The 17,567-nt window shown below is 36.2% G+C and overlaps 1 protein-coding gene across 1 annotated transcript in view; it reads right to left on the reverse strand.

Moving 5' to 3' along the window:
- LOC103252663 (S phase cyclin A-associated protein in the endoplasmic reticulum-like) overlaps nucleotides 1-17,567 on the reverse strand; it is a 213,183-nt gene that overhangs the window by 110,239 nt on the left and 85,377 nt on the right. Inside the window, exon 3 of the mRNA XM_008051254.1 lies at nucleotides 14,178-14,293. Coding sequence (XP_008049445.1) covers nucleotides 14,178-14,293 — 116 coding nt within the window. The remainder of the gene's footprint in view (nucleotides 1-14,177; nucleotides 14,294-17,567) is intronic.

The raw sequence follows: 17,567 nt of genomic DNA on the forward strand, positions 1-17,567 counted from the left end.
GAGGGACGAATGTGTGGAGTACAAGTAAATTTTGGGGCAGTGAAATTATTCTGTATGATATTACAATGGTAGGTACACAACATGAGTTTATCAAAACCCAGACACAGAGTGAACCCTAATGTAAACTATGGAATTGGGTTAATGACAAATTATCAACATTGGTTCAACAATTGTAAAAATATACCACACCAATGCAAGATATTATGAACAGAAGAAACTGAGGGCAAGGCAGGAAGAGGAAATACATGGAAACTCTGTCCTTTCTGCTTAATTTTTCTGTACATCTAAAACTACTAAAATAAAGTCAATTTTAAAAAACCTCATGAATTTAGACATATTTGGTAGGTTTTAATTCGCTACAATTCTTATTCATATCAAATCTCAATTTGTCCCATCTTTAGTCCTTGCATCCTGACTTTTGACTGGACCCTAGTAATCTTTGAGAATTTCACTCTTTTGGGGATAACCAGAGGTTTCAAGTTCATCTCCTGTCCCAGACCTGGAATCAGCCTGTAATTTGATTTAATGGGAAATAATACTTCAAACCCATAACCGTATGGATTATCAATACTATTGAGATCGTCACTGTTTCTAGACATTTAAAATAAATAGATCTAGGAACTTTCCTTCATTCCCACTCCCCTACCCCAAGATAAAATACCTAGTGAATTCACAATGATGACTCAGATTCTGGACTAAGGGAGTTTTTTCTTTAACATCTTGTACATAACAGCTCTCTCATCTTTCATTTGGTGCTCAAGGGCACAGAGGAAGAGATAATTAGAATAGCTATAATTACTTATTTGCTTTATGCTACATTACAACACACAACAGTTTCAGATAACAATACTACTACCACCAATTCTGATTACTGAAAACAGTTGAAAATGTTTTGGTATATATCATATTTTTCACTCCTCGTTTTTTTTTATCATTATACTAGCTACACTGTCAAGAAATATAGTGATTTCATATTATACTCTCTCCTTACCATTCTTTAGTTTTAGTGCTATAAATAATTATATATTTTTTGCTCACAAACCAGTCCAATGTCAATATATCTGTTGTCATTTGCTTGTCTGTAGCTTGTTCTCTAGCAGACCCCTTAGGAAGGGCTTTTGGGACCAATCTTCCCTGAGTTCTTGCATGTTATATCCTGATAATAGTGTGTCTGTGGTTTTCATAAAAAAAGGTCAATTTTGTTGGAATAGGAAGTCCTTGGCACATATCTTTTCTAGTAATATTTTAAATATAATGTTACTCCATTTTCTTCTGAAACACAGCATTGCTATTGAAAAGTCTTATGTTAATATTTTTTCCCTTATACATCATGTTTTCTTTTTGCTCTTTTAATTTCAAAAAGTAAAGTACAATTTACACACAGTTAACATTCATTCTTTCTTAGTGTGCAGAGTTTGGACAAAGTATTCGGTTGTAAATCACTACCACAATAAAGATAATGCAGTTCTATCACTTCCCAAAATTCCTTTAGGTGTCCCCTTTCTAGTCAACTCAATCCCTGTTTTCTATTCCTATAGTTTTATCATTTTCAGAATAATATATAAATGGAATCATGCCATATGTAGCCTCTGAGTCTGGCTTCTTTCACTTAAAATGCATTTGAGATTCATTTATGTTGACTTGTAAGAATTCCTTACATATTTTGAATTTAACACCTTATCTGATACATGGTTTGCAAGCATTTTCCCATTCTGTAGGTTGCCTTTTCACTCTATTGATTGTTTCCTTTGTCATGCAAAAGCTTTTTAGTTTAATGTAATCCAACTTGTCTATTTTGGGTTTTGTTGCCTGTGTTTTTGATGTTATATCCATCATTCATTGCCAAGATTAAGGTTACGAAGTTTTTCCTCTATGTTTTGCTTCAGAAATTTTAGAGTTTCATGTCTTATATTTAAAGTCTTTAGTCCATTTTGAGTTAATTTTATATATAGTGTAAGGTAAGAGTCCAATTTTATTCTTTTGCATGTGGATATCCAGTTTTTCTAGCACTGTTTGTTGAAGACTATCCTTTCCCTATTGTGTATTCTTGGCAATCTTGTCAAAGATCAGTTGACTTTATATGCATGGATTTATTTCTGGACGTTTTGTTCTATTCCATTGGTCCATATGCCTGTCTTTGTACCAGTACCATACTGTTTTAATTACTGTAGCTTTCTAATATATTTTGAAGTCAGGAATTGTGATGACTCCAGCATTGTTCTTCATTCTCAAGACTGCTGTTACTTTTTATTGCTGAGTAGTATTTCATTGCATAGATGTACCACAGCATATTTATTCATTCACCAGTTGAAGAATATTTGAATTGTTTCCAGTTTTACACGTTTTTGTGAGAACATATATTTTTATTTATTTGGGATAACTACCTAGGCATGAGATTTCTGGACCATATTATATGTTTAACTTTCTGAGAAATTACATGCTATTTCCAAAGTTGTTGTAATATTTTGCATCCTCACCAGTACTGTACATACCAGTAGTGTACATTCCAGTTTCCCTGTATGCTCACCAGCCCTTGGTATTATTGGCTTTATTTTTTAAGCAATTCTAACTAGCATGTTGAAGTATCTCACTGTGGTTTTAATCTGTATTTCCTGATGATGTTGAGTACCTTTCCCATGCTACATGTCATCTGTATATTTCTTTTGGTGAAGTGTCTATTCAAATATTTTGCATGTTTATTAACTTTTATTCTGTGATGTACCCACAGCAGGAACTAAAAATTTTACCCTAATTGACTCAATCGGTGAGTACAATATTCTTTTCCTCTCCTAAAAGAGATAAAGAAATCATACTTCTTAGCTTAGGAATATGTAGAAGGTTTATGATCTTTCAAATTCTAAAACAAGCAGAAATAGCTCTCATTTACAAACACAAAAGATATCACCAGATCCACTTCCTAGTTAATCTCCACAGAAAGTAAAATGGTTCTAGTATCTATTATTGAGCAATAAATCTCAAATTATAAAATAACACAGAGTGCTGATAGGTTGTTACCCTGAAAAAGTGGTGGCTATGTTTACAAAGTTATTTTAAACGTGGCAATGAAGAACATTTTCCAATGGAATCTCATTTTAATAATGCTCATTAGGTCTGTTTGTACCAAATAGATTTTTAGATGTGTATTACTGATCAGAATAAAATGTATTAAATAGAAATATAGAAAAATAGTATCTGACATGAAAAATGTATTCGTAAGAATTCCTATATGTGGTCCTGCATATATGATTTTTTTTTTTTTTTTTTAGTTGGAGTCTCTCTGTCATCCAGGCTGGAGTGCAGTGGCATGCTCACAGCCACCGCAGCCTCCACCTGCTGGGCTTAGGCGATCCTTTCTGCCTCAGACTTCCAAGTAGCTGGAACTAAGATGCACGCTATCACACCTGGCTAGTTTTTGCGATGAAAATATTTTAAATGTTATTGTTTTGTTGGTAAAGTTAGAATATATTAAATTAGTACAATTAAATAAACAAGTCTTGGTTGATTTTTAAAAAGTCTTCTCAGCAAGTAACTTGGGGACAGAAAAATGATGCAGAAAATGGAAAAAATATAAAGGAAGCCAAAATCTCTTTAAAACTGAAGGGATTATTCAGTTTTGACATTTTTGTAACCACAGAGAAGTTGGATTTGTGGCACTATTTGAGAGGGCTTTTATTGTTTTTTTCTTTTGGCAGTGGACAATGGGATGGCTATTTGGGTCAGAGTGAGTAGTAATGAAGGAGAGAAACTTCTTCCACAGGAACTGTAATGACTAGTGTAAACGCACACTGCTTCCCCGACTTCTTGCTCTGTTTTTTCTGAGATGGAATAGTTAAGAGTAGCAGGGGTTAGTGGGGGGAGTCAATATGCTGCAACAGCAAGCCAGCTCAAGACATGGGTCTTTAAGGGATGCTAATAAAGCTTTCTGACTAACCAGTCTTCACTATGGGAATGCAAATTGTACACATCCTTCACTTGAATTTGTATCAAAACTCAATTTAACAATTACAAATGATTATTACATTGCATATCATATCATAAAATATAACCTTTTAATAACAGTTAAATTAAATTTAAAATTAAACTGTTTTCCTAATTATAATAATGTCTCAGAGTAAGGAGTAAGAAATTTTCAACTAAATGTTTTATTTCAAGGGTTTTTATTGAATTTGGTACAAGTAGAATAGGCAGTTTATTCCAAAGAGATATTCTAATTTTAGAAGGAAAAACATAGAAATTTGAAGCACCGATCTAACTAGACTTTCTGCATTTTCTCAAATTAACCTCTGATTAAGAAAGTGTTATGTTTCAAATATTACAATAATACATTTAAAAATGTGGGGTGAGTATCAAATTGGTATGTTAATTTTAAACTCTAGTGCTAAAGCATTAATTTTACTGTTAACATAAGTTTGTTAATCACAAGATAGCTTTGATTAGAAGTCTTTAGATATGTTCTTAAGTAGGATCTGGTTATGTAATTTAAAATTCACAATTAAGCATGTTGGCTCTGGAGAAGACCCCAGGTGGTTTGCAGTGTTAAACAGCAGATTAAAGTTGACACAACTAATTTCTTTACTTTAATCTTATTAGTGGTACAACAGCTGTCAACTGTAACCATCTCTGTAAAGCCCTTTGAGACATAAACAAAATACCTCAATATGTCAAATGGAGAAGAGTATTTATCAATCACTATGGCTAATTAGCTTGCAAAACAATTTTTTACTTTTATTGTCTATTGGGGAAAGTTACTTTTAGTAAACCTTGATCTAAAAATAGATAATTAAAACTACCAAAATAATCCTGACTCAAAATAAGCATTTATTTATTAACAACAAATTTTACTCTAAATTGCATCCACACTGGCAAATATTTTATTAGCATTTATTGAGGCCTATGTTGCAATGAACACATGAACTGGCACATGGGTTAAATTTTCAACTAAATGTTTTATTTCAAGGGTTTTTATTGAATTTGGTACAAGTAGAATAGGCAGTGATTACTTTTGGAAAGTAAATCCTACAACAAGTTTATGCCATACTTGCCATCTGATTTGAGTCTGAAAAGGGTACACAGAAATGTATTTCTTTTTTAGACTTCACTGCTAGATCTTCCCTGAACATTCTGTCTCACACATACAAACAGCTACAAGTGGCTTTTGGTTCACCTTTTCCAATTTTTGTTAGGTCAGTTCCTCTTTGGTACCTAGCCTGGTAAGTGGGACACACCGTTTCCTATACCCCTACCAGAAAATCAGTACAAAAATCCCTAAACCAAAAACCCCAAACCAATCAACTAAACAATTTCTCACCTATCAAAAGGTAAAAATGAAACAAAGTAACAACAGCCCCTAAGCAGTTAATATAAATGACATTATTTTTATATCAATGAAGTGATATTTTACTTTTATTAAAATAGTGAAAATTTTATGTTCACAAATGAGAAACAAAGTACAGCCATCTTATATGTTTTTGTGAATTCCAGAAACAGCCAAGAAATTGGGAAAATGGGAGAAATATAATTCTCCTGTGAGAATTGATGCTTAACAATCAACATAGAGACATTCCTGGTTTGAAGGCACTCACTGATGTCAAGTTGAAAGTAAGAGAAAGAAATCCTGACACACAGAGTCTAAAGTTAAAGTAGACATTCCCAGAACTTGGGACAGGAGTACCTAGGGGAGAAATGGTCACAATCAGTCTTTTTGTAGCTATTCACATATTAAAAGTGTATTTGTGGTTGGGTGCAGTGGCTCACGTCTGTGATCTCAGCACTTTGGGAGGTAGAGGTGGGAGAGTTGTCTGTGCCCGGGGGTTCGAGACCAGCCTGGACAGCTCAGTGAGACCTCGTCTCTAGAATGAATCAAAGGTGGCATGCCAGTGATTCTGGGTGTTTGGAAGGCTGGGGTAGGGGGTCGCCTGAGCCTAGTAGTTCGAGGCTGCAGTAGTACTCCACTTCACTTCAGCCTGGGTGACGAAGTGAGACTCTGACTCAAAAAACAAAAAATAAACTAAAAAATATGAATGTATTTATGGTCGGGTATGGTGGCTCACACTTGCAAACCCAACACTTTGGGAGGTAGAGGTGGGAGGACCACTTGAGGCTAGGAGCTGAAACCAGTCTGGGCAACATGGTGAGACCCCATCTCTACAAAAGTTTTTTTAAAAACTGGCTGGGTGTGGTGTTGTGCACCTGTAGTCCTAGCTACTTGAGTGGCTGAGACTTAAGGATCACTTGAGCCCAGGAGTTAGAGGTTGCAGTGAGCTGTGACTGTACACTATACTCCCGCATGGGGGACAGAGCAAGATCCTGCCTCTTAAAAAAAAAGTGTATTTGTGGTCCCGTCTGTTGTTAGGAGTAAATTATTCTCACAAATAAAATAAATATTAATGTGGTTTTTTTTTTTAAGTACAGTCATCATCACCCTGTAAACAGCAACTCTGTAAGAGATCCAAAGACCCTAATAGACACAAACTTTGAACTAAATAGTACTTTCTACTTATACCTTAAGTAATTTAATTTTTGTTTTGTAGTGTGGTTTAAAATATCTTTTTTTTTTTGAGTTGGAGTTTCACTCTGTCGCCCAGACTAGAGTGCAGTGGCCACTCCCGGCCACTGCAGCCTCGACCTACTGGGCTCCAGCGATCCTTCCGCCTCAGCCTTCCGAGTAGCTGGAATTACAGGCGCGCGCTACCACGCTCGGCTGATTTTTGATTTATTGTAGAAATGAGGTCTCGCCAAGTTGCGCAGGTGGGTCTTGAACCTGTAGAATCAGGCAATCCACTCACCTGGGCCTCTCAAAGCGTGGGATTACAGGCTGAGCCACTGAGTCCGGCCTAGAATATCTTATTGATTGGTCTTATCTTCCCAACCATGATGAAGGTCTTTGAAGACAAAACTCATACATATCTCCATACAGAGTCAATTCAACAAAGACTTGCAGACTGAGAATACCTCTTTTGATGATACTGTGCAGGTGATAAGGTAAAGAGAAAAGAATACCAGAAGAGAACGCTCAGGCCTCGCTCAGGTAAACTGATGATGGAGGGTAAATTCATCAGTCTTTAAAGTCTTAATTTGCTCATTTATACAATGTGATAATTTGGCGAAGACATGCCAAAGGCTCTGACTGTTAAATAAATGTAATATATTTGATAGCTTCACATGGAAATCAAATGCCTTAATGTAGGTCAGGTTACATTAAAGTCTTAATACTACTTCTTTTATTAAAAAAATATAAACCCAACACCTCTAGTCCATTTTTTCCTTAATGACTATAAGTTCACTCTTTAGTAGTACTATTGGCACTACAGATAATATAACAACCCAATCTGGAATAAAGTCTTGCATTTCTTATTGGTGAGAGAGAAATAAATAAAGAGACCACGCAGCGCTCTGAAAACGTGCCTGTGGTACTCGAGTTTGTCATGCTTTGGGGTAAATGAATAATATAAAGATACTTTTTGGTTTTCCTGAGAGGTACAAAACTGCCATTCAAAATAGTCTGGAAATTATATAAATCAATAATTTTCTTCATTCTGTTAATCATTGCAAAATGACTTAATTAACAAAGGATCAAAGCTGTATTTTTTTCTCCTAACAATTGAAAATGTGCTGCTAAATCTAATAATGAAAACATAACATAATAAAGTTTTATCTTGTGGCTGAAGGATTAAAGTTCTGAGCAGCATCATGCTGCCAGGATTTGAGTGAGTGAGTGAAAGACAGAGAGACAGAGAAACAGAAACGGGTGGGGGGGGGGGGAAGAGGGGGAGAGAGAGAGAGGAAGGGAGGAAGGAGTAGAGGAAGGGAGGGGGAGATGAAGGCAGGTGTATGTGAGTGCTGCAGTGATAAATAACTTCATCTTCAAAATGACTTCTAATTTCAGAAAAATAATTGCTTAAGTGATTAAGTTCTTCATGAAAAAACTTATTTATTATTATTTTATTTTTTATAAAAAGGTTGGACTATGTTCCACTATGATCAAGTCTGAGAGAACAGGGTGGGAAGAAATACACTTTTCAGTTATTTGTAAGTACAAGACAATGCTAATGAGTTTCAAACTAAGTCCTGATTATAAAGTTAATCATGAGGTAATCAATCTGGGACCCAAAGTAACACTTGAAAAAGTAACACTTGAGAGAAATTGACACTTGAGAGTAATAAAGAATATGAGTAGCACTGTTATTTGCTCCTACAGAACTTACTTTTTTTTCTTAAATAACTATACATAATATATTTTCTTATTTTTGATTCTGAAGATAAGCTCACTATTCCAGATATGTTACTTTTAGGCATGTTTATCTTAGGATCTAGGGACAGCAAGTTTAATGTCTGTCATTTTCTATACAGAGTCTCCAAACTGAGGTTAATTAACCAAAGGAACATTCAGTCAGTCCCAGTTTGTAGAAACAGCATTTAATGTTCATAAAGAACTATACCCTAGATAACTTATACAGCAAACTTCTTCTCTTCATTCCTACTTTACGTAATGGGCATTCATTCTTTCTTGATATGAAGAGTTTTGAAAAACAACTATGAGGTCACAAGTAAGGCTAGACAGCACAGTCAAATATTTTTAACCAAACGCAGTGTTAAAAGAATCTTCAATATTTCTATTTAGAAGTATTAGGTTCATTTTGTGAGAAGGAACAGAAATTCACTCAAGATATTTCAAGTAAAAAGAGCCATTTATTCTAAGGCTATTGGGAACTTCCATATGAATTCAGGAGAAAATGAACAACCATACCTCAGGAGAGTAGAAACAATGCCAGCTCTGTGAACTAGATTGCTTTCATTTCCAGCCTCCTTCTCTCCCATGAAGCAGTTCTGGTCTCCTCTTTTTCCCCCAAAATTGCCTTCCTTAGGTCCTGCTAAACCAGAGTGCATATAGCCCTGTGATGGCTCTCTCAGAAGTAACTCTGCATGATTTTTCACATTCAAATATTCAAGAAAAAAAAGCAAGTGAAGTTTTGCAATTTCCCAACTTCAAATTCCTGAGAGAAACTTGACTGGCCCAGTTAAACTTTTTGTGTTAGATTATATATCTTATGTTGCTGGTTGGTCTATAGATTTGTTACTCTTGGGTCAAATGTCCTCTCTTTAGAGTTTAAACAACTATGTCCACTGAAGGAAGTATCACATGGTATTAAATAAAGTTGATTAGAATTGGATGCAATGCCTGGCACAAGTGTATTCTTAAAACCCTGGGGGATAAAAGGAGAACACAACAAATAGGAAGGGAGCAGAGGTGATTATGGCAAGCCAAGAGAGAAGAAAAGGTAGCAGGGAAGGAAATTCATAGTGAAAATTCTAGAAGTCTGGATGGATTATGTTGCAAACAGAAGATATACATAAAGACTTAATAATAACAGACAAGCCTCAAAGATACCAGCCCAGTGAGTCAAGTGGTTGTAATAAGAAGCAAGCACATGAAGCCAGGAATCTCAGGAAACTAGGTTTACAGACACAGGATATGTAACAAAACATTCCTTTGATGGAGTCCTGTGTATACTACCAGGGTGGCTATTCCACTAAAGAAACACAGTAGGCTACTAATAATAATATTTCGAGCTTAATACATCTTGTTTCCATGACTGCCAAGCTCCCTGAGGACAGGGTCTGTTTCAAATGGTTCCTAGGTGAAGCAATCCCATTACCAAGCCCACAACTGATCCTAAGAAGGGAATTGCTAGGGAAGAGTTTCTCTGGGTATCAGGACTGGAAACCCCTGCTTCTGGAACACAATGGGATATCTCTTTTCTATCACAAGATGAACTGCATCAGTCTCTATGCAAGGCCAAGAGAAGGAAACAGAAGGTTTTGGGGACAAACTTCAATAGTTATGGAAGAGCGATTCTGAAAATGCTCTCTGCCATTTGGAAAGAATAAACACTCTTTCACAAGGGATACCATGGCTCTCTCAGGTTGTAGTCACACCCCAAAGGCGATTGCTCTCAACCTCACTGGTAGTGGGCCACATACATGGTTGCTGGTGACTGTGAGGAGTAACAAGGTAATAAATACAGAGCATTTAGCACAGTGCTTGGCACCAAGGACACAATTAAATGTCAGTTTCTGTCTCCTTACCAACTCAGAAGATTTAGTAAATGCAATACTGCTAAGTAGAAAAACTACATAAAGTCACAAGTTTTATTTTACTTTGGAGAATAAATTTGTGATATCTTATTATAAATGATCTGCCTAGTGAGCAAAGTTCCACTTCACATCATTCTAAATTGACTTTTTAATTATATTCAATGACTACTGTTTTACCAGAGCAGGACTGATTTACTGTAGGCAGATACATGCATAAATTATAAAGAAGTAAAAAAGCAACTTTGTTAATTTGCTTGACATAAATAAGCAGGTATACTTTATAAAGGTCATGGCACTGGGACAGGCCTATTTTTCTTCATAGATTAAAATGGGGGCAATCTTACACCTACTGGTGTGCTCTGATTCTAAAACTGTGATAAGAACAATGACTAAGAATTTAGTTCTAGCATTCTCTTTGGTCTTTTGAGTAAGCAGCAGTCACAGATACATGACACACAGATTCACAGAAATTTCAAGACAATTTAACAAAACCACTGCCTAAAATTCATCTTCTAACAGAGGATTTTAAATTAGCTAAGTTGTGATCCCGTTTTAAGTCCACAGAGTCAAGTATTTGATGCAGTGTGCTCTTTTACTACCTTACTTTCATCTCTGGGAGAAAAAATTCATTCATATATTCAAACAATATTGACAAAGATGTCATATGATTTACAAATAATGTATTTCCTACGTCTCTTGATCCCAAGGAATTACAATCTCGGGGAGATGTGAGTACAACAGATGGAGTATTTGGAGAGACAATGCATAATAAAGTGTTAAACCAAACTATTTTATAACCTGTTTGGTATTTTTTCAATGATTAGATAAAGACACATTTGTTCTACAAATCAACTTTAGGGCTGGCACAAAGCTAAAGAAAATGAAACAAAATTAGAAGCCAAATCAGAATCCAAAAAGAATCTTGACAGACTAGGTAAAAATTTACCAGAATAAAGTTTGACTTCAGGGTTAAACAACAACAACAAAACCCTAGTAAATTAAGTAAATAGCTGGGTAAATTAAGTAATTAAGTAAAATCAATAGCTTATAGCTTCTTAGAAGCCAAAGTGACAAAGACTTAGGGATTTAAAGCTCAGTAATTATGCAGTATGATATGGAGTCAAAACAATAACAACTACAACAAAAAACAGTGATAATAACTGTTTTCTTTATGCAGGGACTTAAACGCGTGTACTTTTTATCCTTATATAAGTTTTATAAGGTAAGTATTCATCTTACCATTTAATTAAGGTAAGATAAAAAGTATTTGGCTTAAGGTCACACAGCTAATAGGTGAAAAGCCAAGATTTAAGCCCGGATCTAACTCGGAAAGGTTTCAAAAAGTTAAATTTCCAGAAGCAGGCATAATTCTCAATTTCACATTTTAAAAAAGCTGCTAGAAGCAAATAGACATTCACATCAGCCTGTCCAGGAAGTTATCTAGCAGTAATTATAGGTTAAAGCAAGGCATATAACCACTGAGGTACTATATAGAGTGGGAAGAGGTTCCATGAAAAAATGTAAAAAGGGGAGAAGGGAGCTCATTTACTGACCCATTCTCAGTCACCCTGCAGGGGCAGTGACACATCAGGTTGACGGTCAGAGGACTCCAGGTTTCAACATGGTCACTGTTATCAGACAGTGGCGCAAACTTCTCAAATCTTCTGTCTATCATTGAGAAAAATTAACCAGGAGATTCTAAACTAGACTCTCTAGGTAGGATTCATGAAATGCCACGGAGGCAGGAAACAGCATGAACTAAGGTGGCAAAGGTTCACGGAGTTGAGGGAGGACTCATGAGGGATGGAAAGGGAGGGTCTGGACAGGCTGATGAGAAAGGGGGTACCAGGGACCATGGAACATCCAAGGCCAGGACAGGTATTTGTGCAGGACAGCAGCTGGAAGGAAAACGAGGAAGGATATTTTTTAATTTAAGTTGATGACTCATGACCACCACTATGTTCTGATTCAACATCAAAATCTGAAATAGTTGTGGGATTCTTCTTGCCCTTCTCTGAGTAAACAGTATTTACACTCTCATGGCTTTAATCCTTTAAGCCCTAAGAAGTGAGGTTGGTTTAGAAAGTAGAGATATGACCTTGAGGCTGTGCTCTATGGGGAATCTTAGAGTCAGTGCTAGATGTATACAGTCCTGGGTGCTGGCCTCACTCAGTGAGAAATAACTGGTTGAAAACACACATGTATTGACATAAAGTGAGATGAAGGAACGAACTCTTACTCCTGGCCCTGTGGTCAACTGGTACCGACCAGCTGAGGGCATTGACCTGAACTCTCAGGATTCCAGGGCTCCTTTCCAAAGGGAGTGTGCTGCTAATCTTTGCTTAGGTCTTTTTGGGAACTGTGGATACCTCTCCTGTTTCCGAGAGGCATCCATAAGTACCAGAACAACATGATTTTTACCACAATAAGTAGCTTTGAAGAAACAGGTCTTTAATCTAGATTACCAGCCAGAGAGCTCAGTGTCATGCCTGCTGAAGTCAAACAGAAAACAAAACAAACAAGGAATTAAACAATCAAAAAAACCACTAGGTGCTTTTAAGATGAACAATGTGAATTCTTAACAGTTATTGAAGCACTGTCCCAAAGAATCAAATACCATTTCCTTTCTTATGTCAAATATTTATTATGTGTTTTATACCTTTCTCCCCGACAATTAACATACAATGAGTGATGACAACATTTCCAGCAACATCCTGTAAATAAAGTTGATTTTTATAAGAAATTCCAACTCTTTTGGATTAGGAAAATATCTGTGTATGCTAAAACTGCCTGATGGGGAGCTTTTTGCTTCACAGAAAGATTCCCTGACTTAAAGAATGCCTACACCTTCCTTTAATAATCTCTACTTTGTCAGTAAAGCAAAGGAACCCAAGTTAACTTTAGTGTCAAAAGTCTGTACTTAGAAATTGCTCATGTCAAGTGAACAGCACTGTCTTAAACTAGGCAAGACTACTACTTTCAAAATTCTCACGTAACATTTATAGAACACTTTACAGTTTACAAAGAGCTCTACATATATTATTTCAACTGATCCCTACAGTAGCACTGTGAGGTAGATATGATTACCTCTATTTTTCCAAATAATGACACAGATGTAATGAGATTGACGCACTTGCCTAAATTCTCTCAGCTAGTAACTGGCAGAGGTAAAACTAGAACTCAGGTTTGTCTGACTCCAAAGCCAATGCTATTTCTAGTTTACCAAAATGTCTCTCAGAAACAAAACAAAACATATTCCAGGAATATTTTTCTTGTATCCAATGGACAATTGAAGCATTCGCTTTTATTGTGCTAATTAAATATTATAAAGTTTTCTCTGTGGTGTAAATGAACTTTTATTAAAACCTCTCATTTAATAAGAGTCTCCACAGAACATTCAGAAACTATATATTACAACCCAGAAACATAATACTTCTCCCCCCCCACAATATTTCTTAAATAATACTTCTGCTACTATATCTCAGGTGGCCAGGGGTTGAAAGGTGACTTGAAGGAACAGGAAAGCAGATATTAGGTCTAAATGCTGCACAGGATCCTTATGACAGAGAGCAATGTACAATTAAAGACCAAAGTGCAATTCAGTTCCCAGAAATTTGGCTGGAGCTCTAGAGTATGGTAATCTTGGCTTCTAACTATTTTTCCTGTATGTTAGGAACTTCTTCATATTTCACAGTTTGGGCCTTTTTAAATTGTATTTACCCCTCCCCCTCCCTTTTTTTCACATGAGACACAAAAGTTAGCTTTCTGTTACTACTATTCATTTCTGTTCAATTTCTGGGAGCAGTTAGAATTGCTTAGGAGTTCATCAGTTCTTCTTGGCTTAGGACTAGAGCAGGTCACAGACCAAAGAGATTTCCTTTATAAGGTTTTTTTAGGCACCATTTGAATTTTGTAAGCGAAGTTGAGCACCTCTGTTTTCCTCCCTAATGGAGAGTGTAAGGTTTTGCTATCCAACCCTGAATATACACATACAATTTTCTTGTGGTCTCCCATATGGAAACCATAGGGCAGAAATGACTCACAAATGAAACGTAAAAGAAAGATTAAGGAACTATACTTACTTAGGAGGGATTCGTGAAACTGTGTTCACATTTGTGGTTGGGACCACTACTTGAAGAATATGTTCAATGGCTGTTAATCCACCAGCAACTTGAAATGCAATCTGATCTGCCACATTCTAGACAGAAATACAAATAGAAGTTAGCCCAATTTTCCAGGCATACAATTATAACCAAATAAAACATTTAGTCGTAGTCTAAAACATTCTGTTGGTTCAATCATTCTACAAATATTTGTTGAATGCTTTCTCAGTGCTAGGAAGTACAGGTCAACAGGGGTGAACATAAAAGACAAGGTTTCTGTAATCAACGAAGCTTCAAATTTAGTGGATGGCACTGTTGCTAATCAGATAAGTATAAAAAAGATAATTTTTAACTATGATAAGTACCTTTAAGATAAAAGGTTCTACGAAAAGGATGGGGGAACCAACTACATATTGGGGAAAGAGTCAAGATAGGCTTCTCTGAGAAAGCTGAGGTTTTAAGACAAGCAACAAAAGGGGAAAGGAAAGAAGCATTCCAGGTAGAGGGAAAAACAATTTCATATAGTTTTTTAAAGTAATAAATATTTATAAAAACTGTATTATTTTGAACTCTTAATTACCACCTAACAAGATAAACTGATTTTAACAAAGATTTCCAGTATTAGAACATTTTTTTTCAGCAATATATGGTAATCTGACCATTTTAATTATACTTTTTTTTAAAACCACTTCAGCTATTTTAGGGAGAATATTAAGTAACTATTTTAGAATTAAACCTGTGATTATTCCAATACAATTTCTAAATTATATACAATTCTTGCAGGAAGGCGTTTTTTCAATTGTTTGCATTCCTCTGGCATGAGGAAGAAAAGAGTATGCTACACTGTATTCTTTTTTTTTTTCTTTTTTTTGAGTTGGGGGTCTCATTCTGCTGCCCAGGCTGGTATGCAGTGGCACAATCATGGCTCACAACTCCTAGGCTCAAACGATCCTTCTGCATCAGCCATCCAAGTAGCTGGGACTACAGGTATGAGCCACCATGCCTGACTAATTTTTTTTGTATTTTGGAGAGACAAGGTCTTGCTTTGTTGCCCAGGTGGGTCTTGAACTCTTGGGCTCAAGCGATCCTCCTGCTTCTACCTCCCAAAGTGTTGGGATTACAGGTGTGAACCACCAACTTGATTTTGTTTTTAAGCATAGGCAGAATTACTGCATCATATATGGAAGAAATAGGATAACGATCTACAATGACCTAAGTTGTTATCCCCTTAGATTCTTATGTGGAAGTGCCAATCCCCAGTATCACAGAATTTAAACATATTTGGAGATAATGTTTGTTTGTTTTAATTCTTTTTATTTTTAAAGATGTGGGGTACAATTCAGGGTTAGGTATACAAATGTTCATTATGCAGGTACCCTTGTTGATGAGGTGTGCTCCTCCCTCCCCTGGCAGGTTCCCACTACTTTCTTATAGTATTATGATAATTGTTCAAGGTCCGCTTATAAGTGAGAACATATGGTACTCTGTTCTCTGTTTCTGTGATAGATCATTGAGTATGGTAGACTCTAAATCCATCCAAGTTGCTGTAAATTCCATATGTTTGTCCTTCTTTATGGCTGCATAATATTCCATTGTGTATATGTACATTTTTTTTTACCCAGTCCAGCTTTGATGGGCAGTATGGTTGGTTCCATGTTTTTGCTACTGTGAATAGAGCTGCAACAAACATGCATGTGCAGGTATCTTTTTTGTAGAAAGATTTGAGTTCCTCTGAGTATATTCCAAATAGGGGGATTGCTGGGTCATATGGAAGGTCAATTTCTACTTCTTTCCGAAATTGTCATACTGTCTTCCAAAGAGGTTGCACTAGTTTGCATTCCCAACAGCAGTGTAGAAGCGTGCCTTTTTCTCCGCATCCTCGCCAGCATCTGTTGTTGTTTGTTTTATTAATGATGGCCATTCTTACTGGGGTTAGGTGGTATCTCAGTGTGGTTTTGATTTGCATTTCTCTGATGATGAGTGAGGCTGAGCACTTTTTCATGTGTCTGTTGGCCGCCTGTATATCTTCTTTTGAGATGTGTCTATTCATGTCTTTTGCCCACTTTTTAATGGCACTGTTCTATTTTTTATTTTTTGGTGAGTTTGAGTTCCTTGTAGATCCTAGATGTTAGGCCTTTTTTAGATATACAGTTAGCAAATATTTTTTCTCATTCTGTGGGCTGTCTCCCTGCTCTCTTGATGGTTTCTTTTGCTTTGCAGAAGCTCGTCAGTTTGATGAGGTCCCACTTGTCTATCTTATTTCTTATGGTGTGGGCACTTAGGGTTTTGATCAGGAATTGGTTGCCAGTTCCAATTTCCATAAGGGTATCTCCTGAATTTCGTAAGATTCTTATAGTTTAAGGTTTTACGTTTAGGTCTTTGATCCATTTAGAGTTAATTTTTGTATATGGTTATAGGTAGGAGTCATGTTTCAATCTTCTGCATGTGATCAGTCAGTTTTCCCAGCATCATTTACTGAATATGTTTTCTCCTCTCCCTAGTGATTGTTGTTGGAGGCTTTGTCAAAGATGAGTTGGTTGAGAAATTGATCACACTTCCAAACTTCAAACTTGACTATAAGGCTACCAAAAAATAGTCTGGTATTGGTAAAAGAACAGGCATATAGACCAATGGAACAGCATAGAGATTCCGGAAGTATTTGGAGATGTTTTTAAAGAAGTAATTAAAGTAGACGAGGCTGTGAGGGTAGACCCTAGTCCAATACGACTGGTGTTCTTTTAAGAGGAAAAAGAGACACCAGGGATATGCCTGTAGAGTTAAAAAAAAAAAAAAGCCACATGAGGGGACAGCCATCCATGAGCCAAGAATGACCTCAGGAGATACTAAACCTGCTGACACTTTGATCTTGGTCTTCCAGCCTCTATAACTGAGGGAAAATCGATTTCTGTTTTTTAAGCAACCCAGTTTGTGATAATTTGTTATGGCAGCCCCAAGCAAACTAATACAATCCCTCCATTACAACACCACCTTACATTTCTTCTAATAGCACTCTGTAGTTTACCAAGCCTTAAAACTTCTTTAAAATACGGAGGTGTTTTTTTACCCCCTTTGGTGGTGGTAGGGGAGGGGATATGCGTATTCATTTTTTTTGAGATGAGAAGGAATATGAGTACACACAGGTTCTGTCAACCATACTGCTATAGTTTTCTAAAATATTCTTCTGATATTGTGAGAATTAATAACCCATCAATTACTGGCTCTAGTACATGTCTGGAGTTTGGCAATATAATCAAAAGTATATCTTATCATTCAACTGTTCCCTCTTGGTGCACAACAAAATACATTTTGTGACTATAATAAGTTAATTGTGAAAGTAAGATAAGATTTTAAAGATTAAAATTAATAGTA

This window comes from Carlito syrichta, unplaced genomic scaffold (genome assembly GCF_000164805.1).
Source record: "Carlito syrichta isolate Samal-C Ts95f unplaced genomic scaffold, Tarsius_syrichta-2.0.1 Scaffold169214, whole genome shotgun sequence".
NCBI lineage: Eukaryota > Metazoa > Chordata > Mammalia > Primates > Tarsiidae > Carlito > Carlito syrichta.